This window comes from Anolis sagrei, chromosome 1 (genome assembly GCF_037176765.1).
Source record: "Anolis sagrei isolate rAnoSag1 chromosome 1, rAnoSag1.mat, whole genome shotgun sequence".
NCBI classification, from domain to species: Eukaryota; Metazoa; Chordata; class Lepidosauria; order Squamata; family Dactyloidae; genus Anolis; species Anolis sagrei.
In genome coordinates this window covers 249883758-249909606 of record NC_090021.1, presented here as the reverse complement: position 1 = coordinate 249909606, position 25849 = coordinate 249883758, and the positions used below count along the sequence as shown (strand labels likewise).

Below are 25849 nucleotides of genomic sequence, written 5' to 3'. Positions count from 1 at the left end.
TTGCATCTCATACCTTTCATCAATAGAATCTCAGGAACTTTTCTCACACCATCCAACAAGGATCTCTTCTTTTTTTGAGTTGTATAATTTTTTACAGGATCTGGCACTTACAGTTTTATGTATATTTCAGAATAAATTGTCCTGGCGACATCTACCTGTCTGTGTTGGGATATATAGATAGGGGCTTGCAGTGAAGCTGAAATATGAGTTCCAAGAAAGCTCCACTGGTCTCAACAAAAACTGATTCAAAACCTCAGTGAAGCGTAATGAATGACTTACCATTGACGTCAATGGGCTCTGACTCAAGAAGCCAGCAGTTTACAATCTCTGCTGGCAACCATCAAGCAACAAACACTTAATTTATTCACTTCCTTATAGTCCCCTGCATTTTTGAAATGAAACAAATGTAATGAGAAAAATCTCAAGACATCATTGTTGTTGAAAAAGCAGTATAATTGTTTTAAATAATCCATGTTCCTTTTGAGCAATAGATTTACAATGTAGTATGTGTTATAAAGCTGTGAGAGAATGCCACTGCAGTAATATGAAATACTATGTACAGATACTGGGTAAAGATGTATAAGTCATCATGTGCAATTTTGCAACCATATTCAAAGATCACTGAAAAGAGTCTCTTAAATTTTAAGTCCTCACCATTTGGTACTTAATACTGGGTTTTGTCTGGGGTCACCTTTGTCAACTTCTGGTCACCGTAGTTCCCAGCTCATTAAGTCAGGTTAACTTCAGTATTCCACCCAGGCAGTTTTAAGTTTGAGAATTTTAAGATATTTATATGGAAATTGAGTGGGCTCTTTGTATTTTTTAAAAAGGTTATTTATTTAAAGTGTTCAGAGACAGATACGCATACATATCCCTTCGTGGGAGACACTTCTAGGACAATATATGGACACTTCAGCTTTTATATAGTCCATGACATTATATGTAAGGCATAATTCCTTTCCATTCCATTATACTGTTGCTGTATGCCTGCAAATCATTTTTGACTTATGGAGACCCTAAGGCACATTTTTCACACAATTTTCTTGGCAAGATTTGCTCAAAAGAAGTTTGCCACTTCCTTCCTATGATGGTCAGGGACTGTGACTTACCCAAGTAAGTTCCATAGCTGAGTGGGGATTTGAATTCTGGTCTCCAGAGGCATAGTCCAACACCCAAACCAGTTCACCATGCTGGCTTCAAGGCATCTTATATTACTCTAATACATTATATAGACATGAAAGATGTTCACCAGGACATATTTCATGTTTCATCAGGACATTTAATCTTAACACTATAACTTATCCATTTTGAAAATTTGAAGTATGGGAGTAAAAAGTATCTTGATATAGGGTAAAAAAAAAGTCAGCTGCCACAATTCAGAAGAGCCTGGAGGACAAGGACCACAATTTGTGAGGAACCAGCAGGCAAGCATCAGGCTAGTCCCATCACTTGATAGAATAAAGTGGTTACCTCAGACAGCAAAAGAGGCAAAGAGGCAAAGGAACAGTTTCCTCTTTTAGCTATGAGCTATTTTTCCTTCAGCAGTGAGTTTGTTGAAGAAGGCCTGTATTAATGTTTGACTAGCTATAATATACCAGACAAGGGTAGTATTATTAGTCTGTTGTAACACAAGAATCTTACAATGCATACAGCTCTGAATAATTTATTCACTGAATGCATGAAAATCTGGAGTTCACATGGATAGTTATGAATTAACCACCATAGTTATATAAGTATGCAGTGAATTCCAATCTCCTCAGCCTATTCTTATCAGGTAGTAGCTAGTGCAATTGATGGGTGTCCATTCCCTTTTTGATTTGGAAGCAGCTGGCTGATGGTTTCATTCTCTCCTGCAAGTGATCCCTGATGCAACCAACAAAAGCAGTGTTCCTGTTGCAATTTCCCCTAATGCTGGAGATGCTTCATGTGAAAGGGAGTTTGGCCATCAGCCAGGTGCTTCTTGATCAATACTGTACCCCCATTGATCACTGTGGGTGCTGTCTGATAAATTACAACTGAAAGATTTTCCCAATCCATATGTATCCCTGTGATTGTTTTGTATTTTCAGGTTAGGGGGTATGTAAGGAATGTAAATATAAAACAGTCATGAATTCACAACTCTGGGTTATGTTTTTCTAATTTACTTGGTGACTTCTGGAAAATATTTTCAGTTGACATATATATTGAGTACACAGAATATTATCTGAAAATTATGGGTGTAAATGGCCATGAAATGGGATAGCAGAAAGGCACTTTCATTATACGGAGGGGAGTAGTTAAAATCATGAGAAGAGGTGGACTCTTGCCCAAATGGTAAGATCTACATCTTGAGTCTTCGAGTAGCTGTTTTACAGTAAATGAAACTGGCATGCACATATAAGGTCTTTCTCAGCTGTGGCCCCAAGATTTTGGAAGTCCCTTCCAAACAGAGTCTACTGAATAAATCTAAGCCTTGCTGTTTCTACTCTAGCATTTAGATGAGGCTTGAACATCTTCCTGTTTGAGGCTACGTTTGATGCTAGGCAGTAACAGGGCACACCTAAAAACTGTCAGGCCATCAAATGCTAATCAAGATGGCCAATTGAAACATTCACACCTAGCTCCTACAGACAAGAATTTTTCTCCCACCCTGGAGTTTCCACAGATATTATACCCATTTTTCCTAGGTACCAACAGACTTCACAACCTCTGAGGATGCCTGCCATAGATGCAGGTGAAACATCAGGAGAGAATGCTTCTAGAACATGGCCATACAGCCTGAAAAACCTACAACAACCCAGTGATTCCAGCCTTGAAAGCATCAACAGTAAAAATAACTGTAAACAAGGAAATACAGGACTAAACATGACAAGATCATGTCAATGATATTTGCAATTGTGTTGTTATTATAACATGAATAGCTTTTAAAAAAACTAAATAGCAGTGCAGAGATCCAAACTTAGAATGGGAACACATTGTGTGATGAGATAAAAATGCCTCAACCCCTTGTTTTTCCAATATAGTCCTGGTACAGATTAGAGGCCTTGCATCTATACTGGGTCCTGAATCTACACTGGAAGAAAGGTTTCCAGTCTTTAAGATCAGATATTTAGCCTCTGTTGCAAACAGCAGACTTGGGACCAAGGGTTGTGCTGTGTAGTATTTGAACTAGAAAGTGAATGCAGGGTAAAGACTCAGAACTCTTTTAGTGCCCTATGTTACTTACTTTTTTTAAAAAAAATCACCCACCCAAGACATAACTACATGAATAATTATTTGTTTAATTTTCAGAAAAGCAAATTAGTCTCTGCTGGTAGTGCTTCTCTGGAAGGAAATTAGTCATATATATTTGTCCATTCTGTAGGATCCTCCAATATGGTGTGGAAATATCACTTCAATATTTCCTCAACATTTCTGATTAATGGTTAAATATAGGCAACAAGTTTAGCAAGTGGATACATGAAAGCTGGGTATGTTGCTATTTGGTATATGGTTATTTTGCTACGACCTATATTATTCAGATAGGCAAATGTTCCCTTCTTGATAGACCAAATTGATCCATTCAGTAAAATGAATGGATTAAACATGCCAGCCTCCAAATATATTATAAGTCAAAAATGATTAAAAGAGCAAGTGGATAGAAATGACATTTTTATCCAATGAGTCATCTTGCCAAAAATGGAAAAGAGATAATTTAATTGAGATCAAATGTTATCCAGTATTTCTTCAAACACAGCAATGATGGCTTCTATAAAGATGATAAATTTAAATAAAGCAATTTTCCTAATAGAAAATGTACCACAGTTTGTGGTTTGGGCTTTTTTGGTGGCATATTTGCTGGCTTTTTAAAAACAGTTTTCTCTTACAAAATCAAATAGTTTAATTCAGAACTAATCAGTAGATAGTTTAGTGCAAGGCATGACTCACTAGAAAAGGCAATAATGCTTGGTATGGTAGAAAGCAGTAGGAAAAGAGGAAGACCACATCCCAGATGGAAGCCATAAGCATCAGTCTGCAAGACCTAAGCAGGGCTGTTGGTGATAGGATGTCTTGGTGGTCTCTCATTCATGGGGGTCACTTTAAATTGAAATTGATAGGAATTACCAACAACAGTCAAATACAATGGTTCTCAACCTTTAGTCCTACAGATGTTTTTGACATCAACTTGAATTCTTGACCATGCATCCTGGCTGGGCCTTTGGGGAGCTGAAGTTCAGACATCTCAAAAGCCAAATCTTGTACACCATTGATCTAGGACTTCACAACATGATCCAAACAAAAGAATACTAGGATTGATGTCCATTTTCATTTTTAAATCCAATTATTTTCTTTCCTTTGAACTTGCCTATTTATTGTATCTGGTAGCATCTAAAGTGCTGTGGTTGTAGCATGGACCTGGGAGGCAGTTTTCAAATGCAATCTTATGACATGTATAATGGCTTCAAAAGCTAGCAGAAAACAAAGATCTTGGCATGCTTCTAAAATATTCTGGAGGTTTTAAGATGAAGCTCTTCCATATTAGTGGTTTATTCCAGAATTTTGGGTGAGTTTTTAAAATATATTGTTTTTTGGGTGCAGTGCACATTGAATGTGTACATTTTGTAGATACCTCAAACTTGAAATGGCTCTAAATGCCTGTAAAATCATCTGAAGTTGAGTGCAAACTTTTTTTGACTTTGCAACAAGCTGAAGATTAAGAAGGAAAGTTGGAGGAGAGATAAAGTGGGAAATTTTAGAAGCAGCTAAAAAAAGTAGGATGATAGTACCTAAAGTCAGATTACATTAACGAGGAAGTCAGCAAACCAACCAGTTCATGGCTTTCTGGGAGAATACTCCAGCACCTTGTTGTCCAGAAACAATGATTTTCTTTCTTTGGTTGTCACAGTCATCATAGCATGTCTACTGGCTGGCATTTCCTTTGTTTCTCTTGAACATTTTGGCATGTGTGGTATAGTCATTTACAAAGTAGCTGGGTTCATATTTAGGAAACGACTTCAAAAAGCAGCACTTTCATAGTAAAGAGGATGAGGTAATCATTTTGTCTCTGTGAACTAAGCTGAAGATGATTAATTACATAATTACATTTCACAAAATACTTAGGAAATTAAAACAAGTAGCACAATGCCAGTAATGGAGATAAAAATAAGAGCAAGGCGGAATTGGGGAGCCTAGCTTTTATGAACTCTAGCAATGCAGTTATAATCTTGTCCTCCTAATGAGTTTTGCACAGGAAACCACAACTTCTCTGTATTGGTAGAAGTGTTAATTTGTTCTATTTATGTGCCTGAATTATTTACAAAATATAAGGTATTCCAGGACAACAGAATTGGGTCAAGTCAAATAATAGGAGACCTCTTCAGATGCCATCTTCCATGCATTCCAAGAACATCTGAAGTGGGTAGTGGGTGGGACTGAAAGTACTAGACAATCTGGTTGGCTCCACCACCATCCAACTATGTTTTACTAGATCATTTAAAGAGAAACCTACTTGCAATCAGATGACCCCATATAGGTGGCTTTGCAGAATCACATTGGAGGGATCTATATCTATTTGGCCAAAGACATATACAACATCTAGCTATGGAAACATTTTCTTGGGTTCACATTTCCCTATTAAAGTTAAACCCAATCAAAGAAAACCCATTGCATGCCTTTTGGAACTAGCAATGGTACAATGTGCACCAGAAATCCATCCATTTCCAAGGCTTGCAATGCACTGAGGTATAGAAGAAAAGATGCACAAAAAATCACGTATTCATTTGAAAACTGTACGTGACTGACAATGCACCAAGTGGACAAGTGCATGAATTCAATCAATCTTTAATCAGGCAGAAAGTTGAAGTAGAATTTCCATGAGGAGAGGTACACAAAGATATTTAATTCAACGTGGAAAATGTACACTTTAGGAAAAGTACATAGTTTGAAAATAATGCATGACAAAAATCTGCACAAAATTCTGTGAGGGAAGTGTGGGGAAGCCTTGCAGCCTGGTATGGAACTGGAATGGGACAAGAATGGTAGTGTGATTCTGAGAAAGGCAGACTATTTGCAGGTCATTTGACATGAAATGCCCCCCCCCCTTTGCGAGGCCCATTGCCACATTTGAATGGTTTACGAGTTCTTTAAAACCCACAATACATGTTTTTCCTCACAATTTTTTCCAATGGAATCAAATACAGTTTTGATCCTTAGCACACTAAGAAAAACATTACTCTGTTTCTCCTAGCTCAGATGTCTTGGAATGCATTTCTATAGGAAAAAATCCTCTAAGAATTCTGCTTTGCTTTCAAACATAATTCAGCTTAACATCGGATACATTGTAGAATTAATGCAGCTTGACATCACTTTAACTTTATTTATTTATTTATTTATTTATTGTGTCAGGGGCAGACCAAAACAGTTGCATTGCATTTTTTAAACAAACAAACAAAACACAAAGTTTGCAAGGTTGGTAGTTGATTAAATGTCCTTTGACCAGTATCTGGCCACTTGGAGTGCCTCTGGTGTTGCCGCAAGAAGGTCCTCCATTGTGCATGTGACAGGGCTCAGGTTGCATTGCGGCAGGTGGTCTGTAGTTTGCTCTTCTCCACACTCGCATGTAGTGGATTCCACTTTGTAGCCCCATTTCTTAAGGTTGGCTCTGCATCTCGTGGTGCCACAGCACAGTCTGTTCAGCTCCTTCCAAGTCACCCAGTTTTCTGTGTGCCCAGGGGGGAGTCTCTCATTTGGTATCAGCCATTGATTGAGGTTCTGGGTTTGAGCCTGCCACTTTTGGACTCTCGCTTGCTGGGGTGTTCCAGTGAGTGTCTCTGTAGATCTTAGAAAACTATTTCTTGATTTAAGTTGTTGACGTGCTGTCTGATACCCAAACAGGGGATGAGCTGGAGATGTCACTGCCTTGGTCCTTTCACTATTGGTTGCTATTTCCTGGCGGATGTCAGGTGGTGCAATACCGGCTAAACAGTGTCATTTCTCCAGTGGTGTAGGGCGCAGACACCCCGTGATAATGCAGCATGTTTAATTAAAAACCACATCTGTTTTAGCGTGGTGATATGTGTTCCACACCGGGCAGGCATACTCAACAGCAGAGTTGCATAGTGCAAGGGCAGCGTAGCACTGTGTCTGGTTGTGATCCCCAGGTTTTGCCATTCAGCTTTTGTATGATATTGTTTCTAGCATCCACTTTTTGCTTGATATTCAGGCAGTGCTTCTTGTAGGTCAGGGCACGGTCCAGAGTGACTCCCAGATATTTGGGTGTGCTGCAATGCTCCAGTGGGATTCCTTCCCAGGTAATCCTCAGAGCTCGGGATGCTTGTCTGTTCTTGAGATGAAAAGCACATGTCTGTTTTTAGATGGATTAGGGATCAGCTGGTTTTCCCTGTAATAGGCAGTAAGAGCACCTAGAGCTTCGGAGAGCTTCTGTTCAACGATCTCAAAGCTCCCTGCTTCAGCGGTAATGGCACGATCATCTCCATAGATGAAACATTTTTTGTCCCTTCTGACAGTGGCTGGTCATTTGTGTAAATTTTGAACATTGATGGAGCAAGCATGCTCCCCTGAGGCAGGCCGTTCTTCTGTTTCTGCCATCTGCTTCTCTGGCCCTGGAACTCAACAAAAAAGCTCCTGTTTTGTAGCAGGTTTCCTATGAGGCGGGTGAGGTGGTAATCCTTTGTGATATTATACATTTTTCTCAGGAGGAGGCAGTGGTTTACAGTATCATAAGCCGCTGACAGGTCTATGAAGACAGCTCCTTTGATCTGCTGCCTTTCAAAGCCATCTTCTATGTGCTGAGTCAGGTTCAGCACTTGTGATGTGCAGCTTTTACATTTCCTGAAGCCAGCTTGCTGTGGAATCAGACATGGGTCTATTTTTTCCATAATTCTATGCAAAATAAGTATCTTCAGAACTTTGTAGAGGTGACACAACAGGGAGATTGGTCTATAGCTTTTTGGATCATTACGGTCATTGCCTGCTTTCAAGATGGCTATGACTCTTGCTTTCCTCCAGATTTTGGGCATCTGACAGGATTCAGTTCATCAGCTCCAGCAGCCAGCACCTTGCTTTTGGGCCAAAGTTCTTGATTTGTTCCATCCGTGGATCATCCAGGCCAGCTGCTTTGCCATTTTTATATTTATTGAGAGCCATGTCCAATTCAGTAGATGTAAAAGGTTCATGAAGGTTGTTGTTCTCAATATCTGGTTGTCTGACTATTGGTTTCTTTCCTACTTTGGTGGCAAGCTTGGGTTTCCCATTCTTCAAGAGTTGGTGTGCTATCTGATCTGCCTGTATATTGGCATGGGTATTAGTTTGTGAGGGGCTCAACCTTGCACCATGCTCCACGCCTTCTGGCTGCTCCTTCCCATGTAGACTTCTGTGATCAGCTTTATCCACTGTTCTTTCTTGGCTTCAGAGATGGAGGACACAATGCTCTGCACTGCCTGAAGGGTTTGCTCACTAAATGGGTCTTCATTGTGGAGCCTGTAATAGTTTTCCAATAAGGCAGCTGTTTCAGGAGTAATGCACTGAAGGTAGCTGGTTCTGCAGCCTTTCGGTATAGAGGCCCATGAGCAGGTTTTCACTATTTGATGAAGTGCTCGTATTCCTCAGGGATTGGCGTGAACAATATGTTCATGTCATCTAACATGTCTGAGAATTTCATCCAGTCTGCCTTTCTGAAGTTGAATCTTTGTTTAAATTGAACTTCCTGGGGCCTTATAGTTGGAAACAGTTGGCATACTATTGGTCGGTGCTGTGTGCTTGGAATTGGTGGTCCCACTGATTTAGTGCATTGCTGTAACATGCTGTCGCTCACAAATAAGAGGTCTGGGTTATATCCTCTTTGCCATCTCCCGCTGTTGTAGGATGGTGGGAGCTTATTATCATGAATGAGTGATAGTTTGTGCACTTTAACTAACATGGCTTAATAATGCATTGAGAAACCTAAAAGGAACTATTTACCATAGTATAGAATTGGCATATTTCCCTATCCTGTATGTGTGAGTGCACTGAAAGAGCTCACATTAGCCTTGCAGTTAAAACCTTCTAATTTTGTGATGCCTGGAAGTAGCTGAGAGAGCCAGAATGATATTCTGATTGGACTAGGCTAAAATTTGCTTAGGCATGGAAATCCAAGAACCAGGTTGAAATCTCTGCTTAGGCATGAAAACCCAAGGATGTAGGCAAACTATAGTCTTTCAGGATCTGAAGAAAGTGAGAGCAAACCCTCTCTGAAGAAATTTTGCCAAGAAAACCTCATGACCGGTTCATCTTAGTGTTGTCATAAGTTGGAAATGACTTGAAGGAGCACAACAATAAAGCACAAAAGCAGCTATCTTGGATAGAAGGCTCATCTACATCTTCACAAAATCCCAGAGCTCGTCCAGATAGAAGTGCCCCAGAGTTGTTCAAACACTTCACCTTCAACCCATGGCTTGGTGTAGACAAGTCCTGAGTCTCCAACAGAAATAAAAGGCACATTGATCTTTTTAAAGCCTCAAACAATAAACTTTTTCTTTCTTGTCAAAATCTGACAGCATTTGATTGGACCTTACCATTTGCAGTGGATATTTTGCAATTTCTCTTTAACAGGTCTTTGGACAATTAACTGAATTGAAATAAAGTGTAGCAGAAAATAATTTTGCTTAGCAGTGGATCTAAGACTGCAATCTACTAATATTAGCACTTTCAGACACTGCCTCCTAATGAAATGGCACAGTAACTTTTGTTTTAATATTGAACATTTCTATTCATGCTAGCAATGGTAGTAAAAGCTGTTTTCTTATGACTAATAAAGATTTAATTAGCACAATGACTCTTGGCTCTCCAGTGCGAGATGCTGACCACCCCAAAGGGAAGGCATATTCATTCTTGAAAAGATGAGATCATTGTAGATGGAGGTGGGTAGACCTGTGGAGATTAATTATTTATCATTCCCAAATGCCACCTTAGAGAAGATAGTTTACTATGTTACTGAAGAATATTTTCATTTTTTTTAAAAAGCAAGCACTCTGGCATGTAAGATTTATAATTGGACACATGCAGAATGAACACCAAGGTCTATTTGTGTCCATTTTTATGTCCGTAGACCTCCCCCACAGGAAATGTCAATTTTCTTTAAACATAGATGCAGGTTGTGAATAGATCCTACATATATTTGCTATGTATAGCACATTCAGAGTGTTGGGATTGTGTGCAAAGTGGCCATTACATGGTAATTTCATTTTGCTGATATGGTATTGTTGCATAGTGTTGGGTATATACATAGGTTCTCAAAACTCCTCCTCAGCCCTGGCACACAATAAGGGAACTTGAGCAAGTCATTTAGGACCTTATTTTGTTGATAAACAAGAACTGTAAAAGGTTTTAATTAGTCAACAGACTCTTATTTGCAAAATCTGTTTTTATTTTCTATGTGGAAATTTGCTATTCAGTTATCAATTTTGGTGTTGTTTATTCCTTACTTACACAATATAACTCCTCCTTGCTTTTATATAAAATTGTTTCTTTTTTGAAAAAGGGACATTATCAGACTACAAATCTCAGAATTCCAGAGAAAGTTAAAGTGGAATAATAGCACAATTAGTGTTAAATGCAAATGGATGGAACTATTACAATGAAAGTTGAATAACACCACTATAATTGTATAGTGCTGCGAATAGGCTCCAGGTTACTTGAATTTGGTACTTTTGTTTATCATAGTGAACAAATGCTATTGCACAGCTATTGTCTTTTATGATGATTATTCATTCCTAAAGAGATCACTACCCTCAATGAAGCATAATGCTTCAGAGTGCACAAAGTGAATCATAGTGTTCAGGTATATATTATACTTCCCACAGATAAAAGCATTCATGGTTGCCCAACATAAAGAATGCAATTTTAATGTCTGACTAGATAAGTAATTCCAAGGAACTAGTAGAGTGTAAAGTTGAAGGTGAAGGTGAGTGATTTCTAGACATTTGAGTATTAGACAAGTCCAGGATTGCCTGAACTCAATAGCACTTTACTGAAATATTTGCACACAGATTTCTTGGTGTCATGGGCCATTGGTCTGCCCAAGTCTTATGTTTATAGTTTTAATTAAAAGAATATTTGATTTGAAGAACTTCTGTGTATATAGGATATATCCATCTAATTCTATCCATTGTAAATCACCTAAGAGGCCTTGGTAGACTGATAGGTGGCAGACAAATGTTTTTAAAATATGTAAATAAATATTTGTCCTTTAAAGTGTTATATAAACTGTTAGGGTTATATGTATCCCACCTATCTTCCAGTGAGTTTCTGGCCAATATAGCTTTCATGGTTCTCTTTGTTTTATTCTCAGAGCACTCTTTTTGAGGGAAGTGAGTCACACTGAGTTTCTTGGCACAGCATGGATTTCAACCTTAGAACAAAACTCTAACCACTACATCACACTTAGAACCTCATCACATTTGGAATTCTTTGCCAATGCAGCCAGCATGGAACCCACCGGATCCCATCACATAATGCACAGCTACTTTTGGTGGGGTTCCATGATGGCTACATCGATAAAGTGCTCTATGATGGGGAATTCTGAACATGAGAGACTACCTGCATTCAGATTTAAAATCATGGGGACAGTACAGGATGAGGTCCTACGTTAAACTACTAACTAACACTATGTATTAATTTTGTATGCATTTCTCATAAACATGTAGTTTTGCTGAATTATGGAAAGGGGAATAGAGTGGATCAAACCAATATAAACCCATCATTCAAATAATTTGCAACACAGTATTAATTCTAATAATATTCATTAAACAAAATAACTTGAAGGAGTTGAGTAATTGGCACATTTTCAAATTGTCCTTAATTGAATTCTTCATCTTTCACTTAGAAAGCCACGTGGGGTATGGGCTCTGCATGGAGGAAATAATTTTCATTAATAGGATATAATTGAGGAAGAAGGGATACATATGTACAATGTGCCTGAAACTCTGTTAATAATTAACATTGAATAAATAGACGTGTGTGGAATTTCCATTTTTCTACCTGTCACTATTGGTAGTTCATCTTTCCATTTGCATTCCAAATCGGTCTGTTTATTCAGAGGGATGACACTATACAATTTCTAGGAGAAGCAGAAAATGTTTTGTGTAACAGAACAAAATGTAAATCTCCATTGTTACTATAATCACCCAGTGAATGCTAAATAATAGCATGTTGCAAGTTCCAAGAGATATTATCTTTGTTTTATTATTATTATTGTTGTTATTTGACAACAAATATGGTGAGAAACATCCATGAGCCCCAGTCATCCCAAAGCTTTCTTATATTGCACTCAATAGATCCGAATAGGGCTAATGACATAATTGCTTACAAAAATTCCTCTTTGGCCCATTACTTATTCAGTGACTTCAGGGAGCTGAAGCAGGAAGGATGATGACTGGAGTGCAAATGGAGAAAACTCAACTTATATCTGACAAGATATGATAAAGATATTATCTTTGTTCCTATGAGATGGCAATGTGTATAGCGAAGGAAGTCTGAAACTGATCCAGTGTAATCCTACTATGGAAATTCTGGGCACATCATTGTCAGCTTCTGCTATATTGATGGCATGTAAATCAACTCTTGTCTGGGAGATTTTATTTATTAGCTTCATTTGTACCTCGCCTTTCTCACCCCTGCAGGGAGACTCAAGACAGCTTACAACTCCGGCAAGATTCAATGCCACTTAACATAGTTATAAAACATATCCCATACACTAAAAATAATTAAAACAGATTTTATGTGTGAAATTATTGTTAAAAGCATCACAGCAAACTGCAGAAAACTTTAACATTCAATTCAGCTGGGGAAGATTTCAGAGCTAGACCCTTTACTACCTTGAATAGTTCATCTGGATGTGAATTTAGATGAATTGCTAGGATGAGTAAGGAAGACAACTCATCTCCTCTACTCTTGTCATTCTTGACTAGTCATGCCAGGGAAACATGAGTCGCCCACAGGCTGATAAAGGTGGTATACAAATATAGTAAATAAAAAAATAATAAATAAGAGCATTAGATCTCAGCTGTAACATAGTAAGTCATTTCTCAGGGAGGGAGCCTTGTGTTCTAGTGAGAGTCCATACTTTATCTATCCTAGGATATTTATTTATTTATTTATTTATTTATTTATTTATAACTTGCTACTTGGCAAGTAACACTCATTATTCATCATTCATTTAAGTCCATCAATGTGCTGGGCAGCAAATAACCTGCAGACTCAGAATGGGATTCTAATGACCTGGGATCCCTAGGAAACTGTGGTTTTATTCTATGGAAACCTATTCAGATGTGCAAGCTCTCAAATGTGTGGTTATCAAGGGATGGGAATACTTATGAGCCAGACTTGATTATCATGGGCAAGGAGAACTAGTTGACAAAAAGTACAGCCAGACTGAAAGTAGTCAGAGCAAAGAAAATGTAGGTTTTAGTGGAATTAAAGAAGGAAACAAAATTAATTTAGTTTTAGTAAACAGCAACTCTTCCAGGCATAGTGGTGCTAGCCGCTCTAACTTTTGGGTGTTTGTGAGTACAATGTTTTCACACACACACACACACACACACACACACACACACACACACACACACATGCCACCATGGTGGTTTCAACTTATGACAACCCTCAAAGAAACAGCTCTGTCCAAATCTTTCCAACACATGGTTGTGGTTTCCTTTGTTGAGTTAATCAATCCATATTGTAATCTTCCTCTGCTTCTACTGCTTATATTTGTTGCTTTTTACTGATTAATGAAGTTTAGAATTTCACTCATTTTACATTGAAATCATATCTGGATTATTCTTAAATAGAGTTAACATTTATTTATGATTACAGTATATACGCATTTGCTATTTCTCCTAGGAAGACTGGTACCTTGAAAGTTGTCAAGTAAATAGATCAACTCAAGCAGCATTCACTATTTACTTTGCATAATAGTAATGGAATTAGTAGCTTATGTAGGAAGGGAACGTAAGAGATACCTAAAACAGAAAAGGCAGAAAGTGCTACTTGTTTGGCAGTGTGGAAATAAAGGTTTTACATAATCTGTTATTGCCTTATTTTCATGTAGGTTGCAACAATATTAGCAAATATGTCTGTCCTGGATCAGTGTGCTTCAGAGATAATCCAAGGAAATGGTATGTATTGCAACAATTATATGGTAGATGTGTTGTTGTTCATTCGTTCAGTCGTCTCCGACTCTTCGTGACCTCATGGACCAGCCCACGCCAGAGCTCCCTGTCGGCCGTTACCACCCCCAGCTCCCTCAAGGTCAGTCCAGTCACTTCAAGGATGCCATCCATCCATCTTGCCCTTGGTCGGCCCCTCTTCCTTTTGCCTTCCACTTTCCCCAGCATAATTGTCTTCTCTAGGCTTTCCTGTCTCCTCATGATGTGGCCAAAGTACTTCAACTTTGTCTCTAGTATCTTTCCCTCCAGTGAGCAGTCGGGCTTTATTTCCTGGAGGATGGACTGGTTGGATCTTCTCGCAGTCCAAGGCACTCTCAGAACTTTCCTCCAACACCACAGCTCAAAAGCATCGATCTTCCTTCGCTCAGCCTTCCCTAAGGTCCAGCTCTCACATCCGTAGGTTACTACAGGGAATACCATGGCTTTGACTAGGTGGATCTTTGTTGCCAGTCTGATGTCTCTACTCTTTACTATTTTATCGAGATTGGACATTGCTCTCCTCCCAAGAAGTAAGCGTCTTCTGATTTCCTGGCTACAGTCTGCATCTGCAGTAATCTTTGCACCTAGAAATACAAAGTCTGTCACGGCCTCCACAGTTTCTCCCTCTATTTTCCAGTTGTCAATCATTCTTGTTGCCATAATCTTGGTTTTTTTGACGTTTAGCTGCAACCCGGCTTTTGCGCTTTCTTCTTTCGCCTTGATTAGAAGGCTCCTCAGCTCCTCCTCGCTTTCGGCCATCAGAGTGGTGTCATCTGCATATCTGAGGTTGTTAATGTTTCTTCCAGCAATTTTCACCCCAGCTTTGCATTCATCCAGCCCCGCACATCGCATGATGTGTTCTGCATACAAGTTAAAAAGGTTGGGTGAGAGGATGCAGCCTTGCCGTACGCCTTTCCCAATCTTGAACCAGTCTGTTGTTCCATGGTCAGTTCTGACTGTTGCTACTTGGTCCTTGTACAGATTCCTCAGGAGAGAGACAAGGTGGCTTGGGATGCCCATCCCACTAAGAACTTGCCACAATTTATTATGATCCACACAGTCAAAGGCTTTAGTATAGTCAATGAAGCAGAAGTAGATGTTTTTCTGAAACTCCCTGCCTTTCTCCATTATCCAGCGGATATTGGCAATTTGGTCTCTCGTTCCTCTACCTTTTCTAAACCCAGCTTGAACATCTGGCAACTCCCGCTCCATGTATTGCTGGAGTCTTCCTTGCAGGATCTTGAGCATTACCTTACTGGCATGAGAAATAAGGGCCACTGTACGGAAGTTGGAGCAGTCTTTCGCATTTCCCTTTTTTGGTATGGGGATATAAGTTGATTTTTTCCAGTCTGATGGCCATTCTTGTGTTTTCCATATTTGCTGGCAAATGGCATGCATCACCTTGACAGCATCATCTTTTAAGATTTTAAACAGTTCAGCTGGGATCCCGTCGTCTCCTGCTGCCTTGTTGTTAGCAATGCTTCTTAAGGCCCATTCAACCTCACTCCTCAGGATGTCTGGTTCTAATTCATTCACCACACCGTCAAAACTATCCTCAATATTATTATCCTTCCTATACAAATCTTCTGTATAGTCTCGCCACCTTCTCTTGATCTCTTCAGCTTCTGTTAGGTCCCTGCCATCTTTGTTTCTTATCATAGCAATTTTTGCCTGAAATTTACCTCCAATGTTTCTAATTTTCTGGAAGAGGTCTCTTGTCCTTCCTATTCTGTTGTCTTCTTCCACTTCCATGCATTGCTTATTTAAAAATAGTTCCTTATCTCTTCTGGCTAACCTCTGGAATTGCACATTTAACTGGGCATATCTCCCCTTATCCCTGTTTCCTTTTGCTTTCCTCCTTTCTTGGGCTACTTCCAGTGTCTCAGCAGACAACCATTTTGCCTTCTTGGTTTTCTTTTTCTTTGGGACGTACTTTGTTGCCGTCTCCTGAACAATGTCTCGGACTTCTGTCCATAGTTCTTCTGGGACTCTGTTTACTAAATCTAGTCCTTCAAATCTGTTCTTCACTTCCACTGTATATTCGCTAGGAATGTTAGTGAGATCATATCTAACTGGTCTGTGTATTTTCCCTGATCTCTTTAGTTTTATTCTAAATTGGGCAATAAGAAGTTCATGATCTGAGCTACAGTCAGCCCCAGGTCGTGTTTTCACTGACTGGATGGATGTCCGCCACCTTTGGCTGCAAAGGATGTAGTCAATCTGATTTCGGTGTTGACCGTCTGGTGAGGTCCATGTGTAAAGCCGTCTTTTAGGTTGTTGGAAGAGAGTATTTGTTATACACAGCGAGTTTTCCTGGCAAAATTCTATCAGCCTGCGTCCCACTTCATTTTGTTCTCCCAGACCATGCTTGCCTGTGATCCCTGTTGTCATTTGACTTCCCACCTTGGCATTCCAGTCTCCTGTAATGAAAATAATGTCTCTTTTTGGTGTATTATCCAGTAGTTCCTGCAGATCCTCATAGAACTGATCTACTTCTGCTTCTTCAGCAGCTGTGGTTGGGGCGTATATTTGGATCACTGTGATGTTGAAAGGCTTTCCTTGCACTCGAATTGAGATCATTCTGTCATTTTTTGGGTTGTATCCAAGCACCGCTTTAGCGAATTTCTTATTAATTATGAAGGCTACTCCATTTCTTCGATGTTCCTTTTGTCCGCAGTAGTAGATCTGGTGGTCATCTGATGTGAAGTGGCCCATTCCAGTCCATTTCAGTTCGCTGACCCCCAGAATGTCTATCTTTAGTCTTGACATCTCACCAATAACAACATCCAATTTGCCCTGGCTCATAGATCTTACATTCCAGGTTCCTATGGTGTGTTGATCTTTAGAGCATCGGATTCGTCGTTCACCTCCAGTACCGTCGGCCGCTAGCCTTCCTTTCGGCTTTGAGCTAGCTGCGTCATCACATCTGGGGCTAGTTGAACTTATCCTCTGCTCCTCCCCAGTAGCATTTTGGCCATCTTCCGACCTGGGAGTCCCATCTTCCAATGGCATACCGACATATCTCTGGTTGTACTGGTCCATTTAGTTTTCTTGGCAAGGATACTGGAGTGGTTTGCCATTGCCTTCCCCAGGGATCACGCTTGGTCTGACCTCTCTGCCACAACCGTCCCGTCTTGGGTGTCCCTTCACGGTTTTGCTCATGACATCATTGAGGTGCTCAAGCTCCAGCGCCCCGACAAGGCGGTGATCCTTTGCTGGAGATAGGTATGATGTACAGAAACCTTTTTCTTTTAACTGCAAAGCAATTTTAATGTAAAAACATATCTACAAAATAGTGATCAAAATTAAACTTATTTGATCCCTAGTTGCTCTTTATTCAGGGTATTTTGAGAATTGTAGTCAAAGAGAATGCACTACAATTTCATGGTTGACAAGTATAGATATTTTACTAATCTCAGGATTTGTTTGGGTGAAGCTATGAACACTGAAGTGGTGTAAAACATATTGCCTGAAACCACTGTTATTCTTGCATAACTTTTAAAAAATGTGTCCATGTAATGCATCTTTCTTACCCTCCCATCTCCAAGTAGTTTTTCAGGGAGACACTCTGTGATTCTGTTGGTTTAATAGCATAATTAATAGAAACAGATTATTTATTTGGGGGAGTAATGTGAGAGGTTACAGATTATTTTAAAGTCCCACATTCAGAAATTAATATGCTCATTCTACCTATGCAGAGGGAATATTACAATTCCTCATCAGAATAGGCATTTGCTTAGATTTTATTCAAATGTATGCAGTGTGTTTTTAGTGTAACTATGTTTATTTAAATATTAGTCTTTCTCATTATTATTTTATGTCTGTTTTTAGTAGTTATAAGTCTATTGATGTTGTTTGTATTGTTTTGATTTGTTTATCTTTCTTAACTACTGCATTGAATGTTTATCCCTCTTTTTTGTATGTAAACCACTCTGAATCCCCTCGGGAAGAGAGGGTGGTCTATATAAAAAGTATTTATTATTATTATTATTATTATTATTATTATTATTATTTATGATGCTCCCACTTTTTAAATTACACCTTACTGAAGATTCTTTCTATAGTATTCACAGTATTTTTTCCTTCATAGGTGTTGAGGTTTTGATGGAAATGTTGTTTGAGAAATCTTCATCTGGGAATCCTGCAGAAGTAGCTGCCTGTGAAAGAGTCCAGCAGAAAGTTGCAGTTACCCTTGCCAGACTGAGCCGTGATCCTGAAGTGGCGCATGCAGCTATAAACCTTAACTGTAAGGCTCTTAATGCTTAACAGAATGACACAATGCAAACATACTGTGTGCAAGGAAAGAGTAGCTCTGTCACATTCACTGAAATAATTTTATTTAGCTTGTTCTCTGCATTCCATGTTCTCATTTGTTCTTTTAATAAGGTCAATCTGTTTACTGTTATTTGGGGCTTGTTTTTTTTTGTTTTTGTTTTCTTCTGTGTGGAATGAATATTCATATTTTGATCTGGTTCTGTAAATCAAATAAGTATGCCCAAATCACCTGTTTGTGTGTCATAGCAATAACAAATCTTAGAATATCGCAACCAGCATGTAGTCCAAAAAAGAAAGTAATATGTATTTTTTCATGTTGCATTGGATTTGCTTGAACAGCTCATTAGAACATGAACCAATGGACCAAAATAATAAAAAGCAGTCCACCTAAACATTAGGAAGAGCTTTTGTTATGTAAGATTTGTTTGAGAATGGAATAGATTGCCTCAGTGCCTTTCCAAACAGCCCTTTATCACAGGAGCATCCACTTTTTTAAAAATGCAGATGTTCCTGGACCCCTATCCACATACACCCCAGAAAATGCATGCTTTCTGGGGTGGATGTCCAGATGTTTTCCCAGAACTTTCTGGGAGAACACCTGGACACACTAATCAAATCCCCAAAAGATCCCCAAAACAGTATAAAAAACAAAAGAACTTATCTGGCCTCCACTAGAGGGCTACTGGAGCTCTCCTGGTGCATGCAAATGATGTGCCAGGAGAAAGGATGCGGGGCTGGAGGAATTTTCCTCCTCTTCCCTTTTCTCCTGGTGCATCATTTGTACTCACCAGGAGAGCTCTGGCAGCCCTCTAATGGAGGCTGGGTAAGTTCTTTAGTTTTTTTTACACGGGTTTGGGAGTCTTTGGGGGGGGGGGGCATATTCTCACAGTTTTCTGAGCGAATTTAGCCTGGGAAACTGTGGGAATACTTTCTTGACTGCAGTCCAAACACCGGAAGTAGTTGGTTTATCCCGCGCCTTCCAAGAAGACTTGGAATAAACCCACTAACAAATTAATTCACCACAAACCAGGGTTTTCCTGGTTTGTGGTGAATTAATTCAGGTTTGTCCAGGATGTCATCTAGACAGCCCCCTTTTTAATTATGTTAACTCCTGCATTAAATTTGCTGTCTAGGTGTGCCCCAAGAGTCTAGTGGACTCTTCATCCTTGAAAGTCCAAACAGAGGTGGGATAGAAATCTCTTATGAGTTCTTAAGTTGTGTATTTCTGCATGGCAGTGGGTTGACCATTGTGATAAGATTCTGTGTTTAAAACATTGCAGCAAGCTTAGGCCCCAGTTTCAAACTGCATTATATGGGCAGTGTCAAATTGCATATGTATAGAGAGTCTTAAACTAGGGGTGTAATTCTTCATTAATTTCTTTTGAAAGAATCCATCAGTTATTTTAGAAATGTTCCTGAGGCATAACTGCTTTAATTCCATGGGGCAGTTTCCACTGCAATCAATAGTGTCTGTCTCCTCCTCTGAGCAATTTCTAGTGCAATACCAAAAATATGTATGGTTACTTATAACAGAGTCTGGCTGGAATCCTGTTAGTTAAATAGACCCATTAACTAAGTAGGATTTACCTATGTGCTGACACACCATTCAACAATAGTGTCAATGGGTCTACTGTTGTTTATACCAACAAATGAAATTCTAGCCTCTATTTTAAAGCATTTTTAAAACCAGAGAACTTACATGATGTCTATAGAAAACAGGCAATAGGAACATATATATCTTGAAATGGAATGATAGATAGGCATAAGTGTGGAAAGTGACAAGTAGAATTAGATGGAATAATTCAGCTTGAAATTGGAACAATGAGTTGTTTTGAGTGACACTGATGTACCTTGTTGCCAAAATTGCATCACATTCCCATGTTTCTTTATTTTTGTTTCATTAATCAGCATTTTAATTGAAATGGAACAATCTGGAAAACAAACCATGCTGAAACAATGCAGATAGTTGTAATCATTGAAATACTTTCTTCCCACTTTTTGTTTTTACATACATAGGTATCCCACACCTTATAAAGCTTTGCAGGTCTCCTACGGAAAGAAATAACAGTGATTCCGTTCTCGTTGCATGTCTGGTATGTCCATCTGGTTTCCTCCCCTATTTTTGTCTAGTTCCTTTTGATTTTTCCCCACACTGAAATAGATACAGAATTTTATTCTACTGACAAGGCATAACTGAGTGGAGGTTGGGCTTGTAGTTTTTACAAGGTCCACCTAAACTTTTTTCTGCCGCAGAATGCTGCTACTTCATCAAGCTACAATTCCTGTGATTCCATAGCATTGGACCATGACAGTTAAGGGGGTGTCAGACTGCAATAATTATGCATCCATAGACTGGGTGGGATTTGCCATGATTACTTCCCAACTTCCTTTTATAAAAGCAATCTCTACCTTGGGTTTACTGTTCTGAATGGCTGCAATATACATTCTGTGTCTCCACAGAAGATCACAGGCATGTAATACAGCTGCCCATTCATATCCACAGATTCTGTATCCATGAAACCAATCACCCATGGCTTGAAATAGTCATATAAAATATCCAAAAGGCAAACTTTGATTTTGCCATTTTATAAGAGACACAATTTTACTATGCTATTATCTATAATTATATATAATGTAATGCATACGACTTGAGCATCTATGAATTTTGGTATCTACTGGTGGTCCTGGAACCAAATCCCCACAAATAACAATTATCCACTGTGTTGATAATTTATCCGTACTAGGCATATTTGGTATCTTATCTGTCCACAAGCTTTCTTATGATCTAGTTCTCTTCTATTCCTCAATGAAACTGCCTGTTGTGTGTGTGGGTATACCTTCAAGTCACCTGACAACTTACTGTAGCCCCATGAATTTCATAGTATTTTCTTAGGCAACGAATACTCAGAAGTGGTTTGCTATTGCATTGATCTGAAATATGCTTTCATTGGAGATCTTCCATTGATTTTGTTTATCTTCTGAGATTAGACAAGATCTGGTGCTTTCACAATATTTAGGCCTCATATTTTACCAGAATTTAAATCAAACTGAAGCATGCTCATCTGGAATAATTCACTCTTCCTTTCTTTTTAATGTAAATTTATTATCTGATTGCAACAGGCAACCCACAGTCTTTTGTGACTTTCCTATCATGACATGAGAAAAAAATCTCCATAACAGCAATATTATACTTAATGAGGATAAATGGACAATCTTTCCTTGTGCAGTAGGGTTTTATGTTCAGATTTTGGTCCCTGACTGATTGGAAATAATGTCATTTTTTTTTTGTAATACAATAATCATAACAGACACCAATCAAAATGGAAGCAATTGTACACTAAGTACTGTGCAGAGATAATTCCTATGCCAATTTGAAGTCTTAACGAATTTAAACAGAGATAAAGTAGCTTGCCTGAGGTCACACTATAAATCTCTTTCAGCACTTCAGAGATGAATGAAGACTGGCCCTCAGAGCCTCTTTGGCACAAGCCCCATGGACACAAATGGGCTTAATGCTAGCAAAAGGTTTTTTTGGGGGGGGGGGGGGTCTAAGGGAAGGGGTGTTTTCAGATTGTAGTCCTTCATCCTAAGGACTTTTCATGTTCTTTTCAAAATGTCTCGCCTGAATTTAGTGAGATTTGTTCAACTGGAACAAGCAGCTTCCCATTATAGAATTAAGCCAAGAGAGCTGAAGCATAAAATTGTTGCTTGAAACAATGCTGGCAAGTAATAAATGAGATAGTAATCACTTCAGGCTACTTGGGAAATAGTCCAAGGGACTCTAAAATACTCCAGTACTAGGATAGGGAAAAGATGGATGGACTTTACCTCAGGAATAGAATGGAAGCAGGCAAGGGAGGGATTTCAGATTATATTTATTGCCTTCTTCTGGATGTCAACTCCAAAATCCCTGACCGTTAACTGAGCGTTTTGAGAACTGAAGTCTCAAACACTTGGAGGACTAGAGTTTAGGAACCTCTGTTTTAGAATAATAGAATCCTGCCTTTCCTTTCAAATTGGGGCTCTGCTTTATTTGGAGCAAAATTGAATCAACAAATATAATTTAAAAATAATAAATTTAAACAAAACCATAAAATAAAAAAACAAAACAAAAGGCCTTTCAACCCCTACAGTTATACTGTTATGATTCCACTTTAACTGTCATATGGCAACATTCTATGGATTTCTGGGATTTGCAGTTTTTCATGGTACTTAAAGGAGCTCTCTGGGTGATAATTCCTAATTCTTCTTCCCAAACTGCAAATCCCAAGATTCTATAGGATGGCAATAACAGTGGAATAATCATGCTGTAATTATGTAGTGTGAATTGAGTATTGCAATTTGAAACATCCCACTATATGTAAGCACTGTATTGGCTGACAAAAACCTGTATGGTTAGCAACCAAAGCAACAAGGATAATGTTTAGCTGGGACGCAAGTTATATACATATAACCAGGTGTAGTAGACTACTACTATTGAACTTCAGCATATACATCATTCTGCACAAGATGTTTTTAATCACATTTCAAAAAGCATGGGATTCTTTTTTTAAAAATTCAAAAGCCCCCTTGTCCCATTTTCCTTGCAGGCAGCCTTGCGTCGACTAGCTGTGATGACTCCCGATGGCCTTCAAGAGTCAGACATCCAGCAGCTGGTAAAACCCAGGCTGGTGGATTCCTTTCTGCTTTGTACCAATATGGAAGAGAGTTTTGTATAAACAAATGTGGATATTCCAAACCAAGCCATTCATGTCATACAAAATTTCTGAGTTTGAAGAATTATTTATAGTTAACTTATTTTAGAATCATAAATGTAAAAGATGATATCATTTATTTCTGACCTCTTTTCTCACCCTCTTCTGAGAAAGAGAAAGAGCCATCACACAGAAGGTTTCCTGTATTACAGCTGTCTCACTTCTATAAGTTGAGGAAAAGAGAAGACTTGGATAGGTGTATGGTAGAAAGGCTCATTAAAAAAAGGCTCATAAAAGGACCTTACTTATGTTCATAAACTGTAGAATTCATCTAAGGGGCAAGAAACATGTAAAGTTCACCTGAGAGCCTTTTAGTAATAGAATGAATATTAGCTTTCAAAAACATTGCTGAAGAACATAAGAAGAGCCTTTCTTGACCAGACTTGAGCTTCAGAAGTTACTTTTAGGAAGAATGAATATCAGCAATTGATTTGAACTATACATCTTCACGGAATAAGAGAAGAACACTATTCCCCCCACCCCAATTATGGCACTGCAATCACCCAAATTTACTGCTTCCCTCACCTATTATATTTTTCTGTTAATTCCTTGCTTGCAATCCTTCCTACCGCCTACTTGCCTGACTTTCTTCCTACCTCATTGTCATTGCTACACATGCTGAGCCTTCTTCTGCCTTTCTTGAGGGTTGCCTCAATCAACCAGCACAGCTCTCCACAAAACCATCATAAATAATATTCAAGGGCACTCCATCCACAATACATGGCTCTGAAGGTCCCTGGACAGCTTTGGATAGCAAGGATCTCTGGAGGACCAGAAATGATGGTGCTAGAACCCCTGCTGTCTTTGCACTGTTGCTTGAGGCATTCTTACATTGCCAAGTGGAAAGGTCAGCTCTAGTGATGGTCCATAAAAGACCACAGTAGGAGGATGCTCTGGGATCTAGAGAATCATCTTAGTACCACATAATTAAGAGTGGCTTCTTCATTGCATTTCATTATTTTCATTTTTCTTAAAAGTAAAGATAGTTCTGCATCCTCTTTCACACTGTGAGCAACCATGGGGATGGGGCACCCTTGGAAAGATGGAACCGATTCCTTTTTCTACTACTACTACCCTAAACTTTTTCCCTTAACAGGCTTCAAGATGCATACCTCTGGAACTCGGTGCAGATGGGACAAAAGATGTGCCACATCAAGAGGGAAAGTTAGCCCTGCCCTCAGCTTCTTTGTTCAAAACGTGTTCCTCCTAAAGCTATTTTTCTATTTAAAAAATAAGGCATTTTGGATTTTTATTAGATAGCATAGCACAGAAGTTTGCTTGTCCCAGCTGTGAAATATGGCAAGAAGGGTGTTCAACACATTTTTAAATATTCAGGTGAGATCAATTTTTTTCTCAGATTAATATGCCCGAGATGAAAATCTGTGGCTTCAAGTAAAATGTTTACCTTTAATTTTTTAAAAAATAACAGTTTTATGTAATCATAGTAATAGTAGAGTTAACAAAATAGTAGCTTTAGTGAAATAATGTTAACAATTAAAATGTTCAGACAAACACAAAGATGAATACAAGGTAAACTATATTCATAGTCGAACTCATTTTTGCAAATAGGTAACTAATTTGTTTTCGCAGGAAGAGAATAATTAAAAATCAAATAAACAATTTAAAAAAGGAAAAAAAAGGCAAGATGGGAAACATCACAGGGTATAGTATGTAAGTTATGGAGCCATGTTAGTTAAATAGTTCTACTCATGAGTCTAATGTATCATCAAAGACATAGAAGGGGAGTATCATTATACATATTCTTTAATGTAGGGAGGAAGTAAAGTAAAATAAAAAGTTCCAACTATGACATCTGATCTAACATAAGTAACAGATTATCCTTAAGGATCCACATCAATTTCTTTTATCTTCTTATATTTTCTTCTTCTCTTCTACATAGTAGAACTCTTGAGTAGCAAAATTTCCTCACCATATACCAGTTGCATACAGCAGGTCTGCAGCTGCCCTTGGTAGAAATGATCTTGAAAATAGGAGTAAATATATATATATATATATATATATATATATATATATATGTATATGTATATGTATATGTATATGTATATGTATATGTATATGTATATGTATATGTATATGTATATGTATATGTATATGTATATAGAGAGAGAGAGATTGAGAGAGAATATATATAAAAATGCACACTGTTGCCACCCTATTAGCTCAGTGATGACTAAGTGCTGGTAAAAATGATCAGCATTAGTGAGAACATGCTTCCTGTGACATCTTTTATGGTCACTTTGTCTTTGGTAGATCTGTGGGTCTACTACAGTTAAGAATCTGAGAATCTAGGAAGGTGGCTCTTCAGGCAGATCAGTGGGATTTATGCCTATGTAAATGCCTCCATATCCTTCTGCCCTGCTGCAAGCTAAGCATGTGGAAGGATTTGTGGCAATGTGCCAGGTACCTAGTTACTCTCTTGTTTTCTAAGTGGGATTCTTGCCAGAAACATTCTTATATCAGTGATTTCCTGTCAGGCTACTGGAAATGTTTTAAATATATGTTTAATCACTAGACAACGTTGGCATTGAATGCAATAGTAAGTCTTCTTTTGCACACTATGTATGCTCAAGTTGTTAACTGTAAAATTACACTTTAGTTGAACTGGGTTTTTTTGGTCCAACCACTTATTTCCATAACCGATAT

General features: G+C 38.5%; 1 protein-coding gene across 1 annotated transcript in view; it reads left to right on the top strand.

The window, feature by feature from the left end:
* Positions 1–25189, top strand: part of INSC (INSC spindle orientation adaptor protein) — a 123811-nt gene extending 98622 nt beyond the window's left edge. Inside the window, exons 9-12 of the mRNA XM_060767571.2 lie at positions 14060–14126; positions 18247–18402; positions 20448–20524; positions 23021–25189. Of these exons, the coding sequence (XP_060623554.2) occupies positions 14060–14126; positions 18247–18402; positions 20448–20524; positions 23021–23149 (429 nt within the window). The 3' untranslated portion in view covers positions 23150–25189. The remainder of the gene's footprint in view (positions 1–14059; positions 14127–18246; positions 18403–20447; positions 20525–23020) is intronic.
* Positions 25190–25849: the final 660 nt, after the last annotated feature.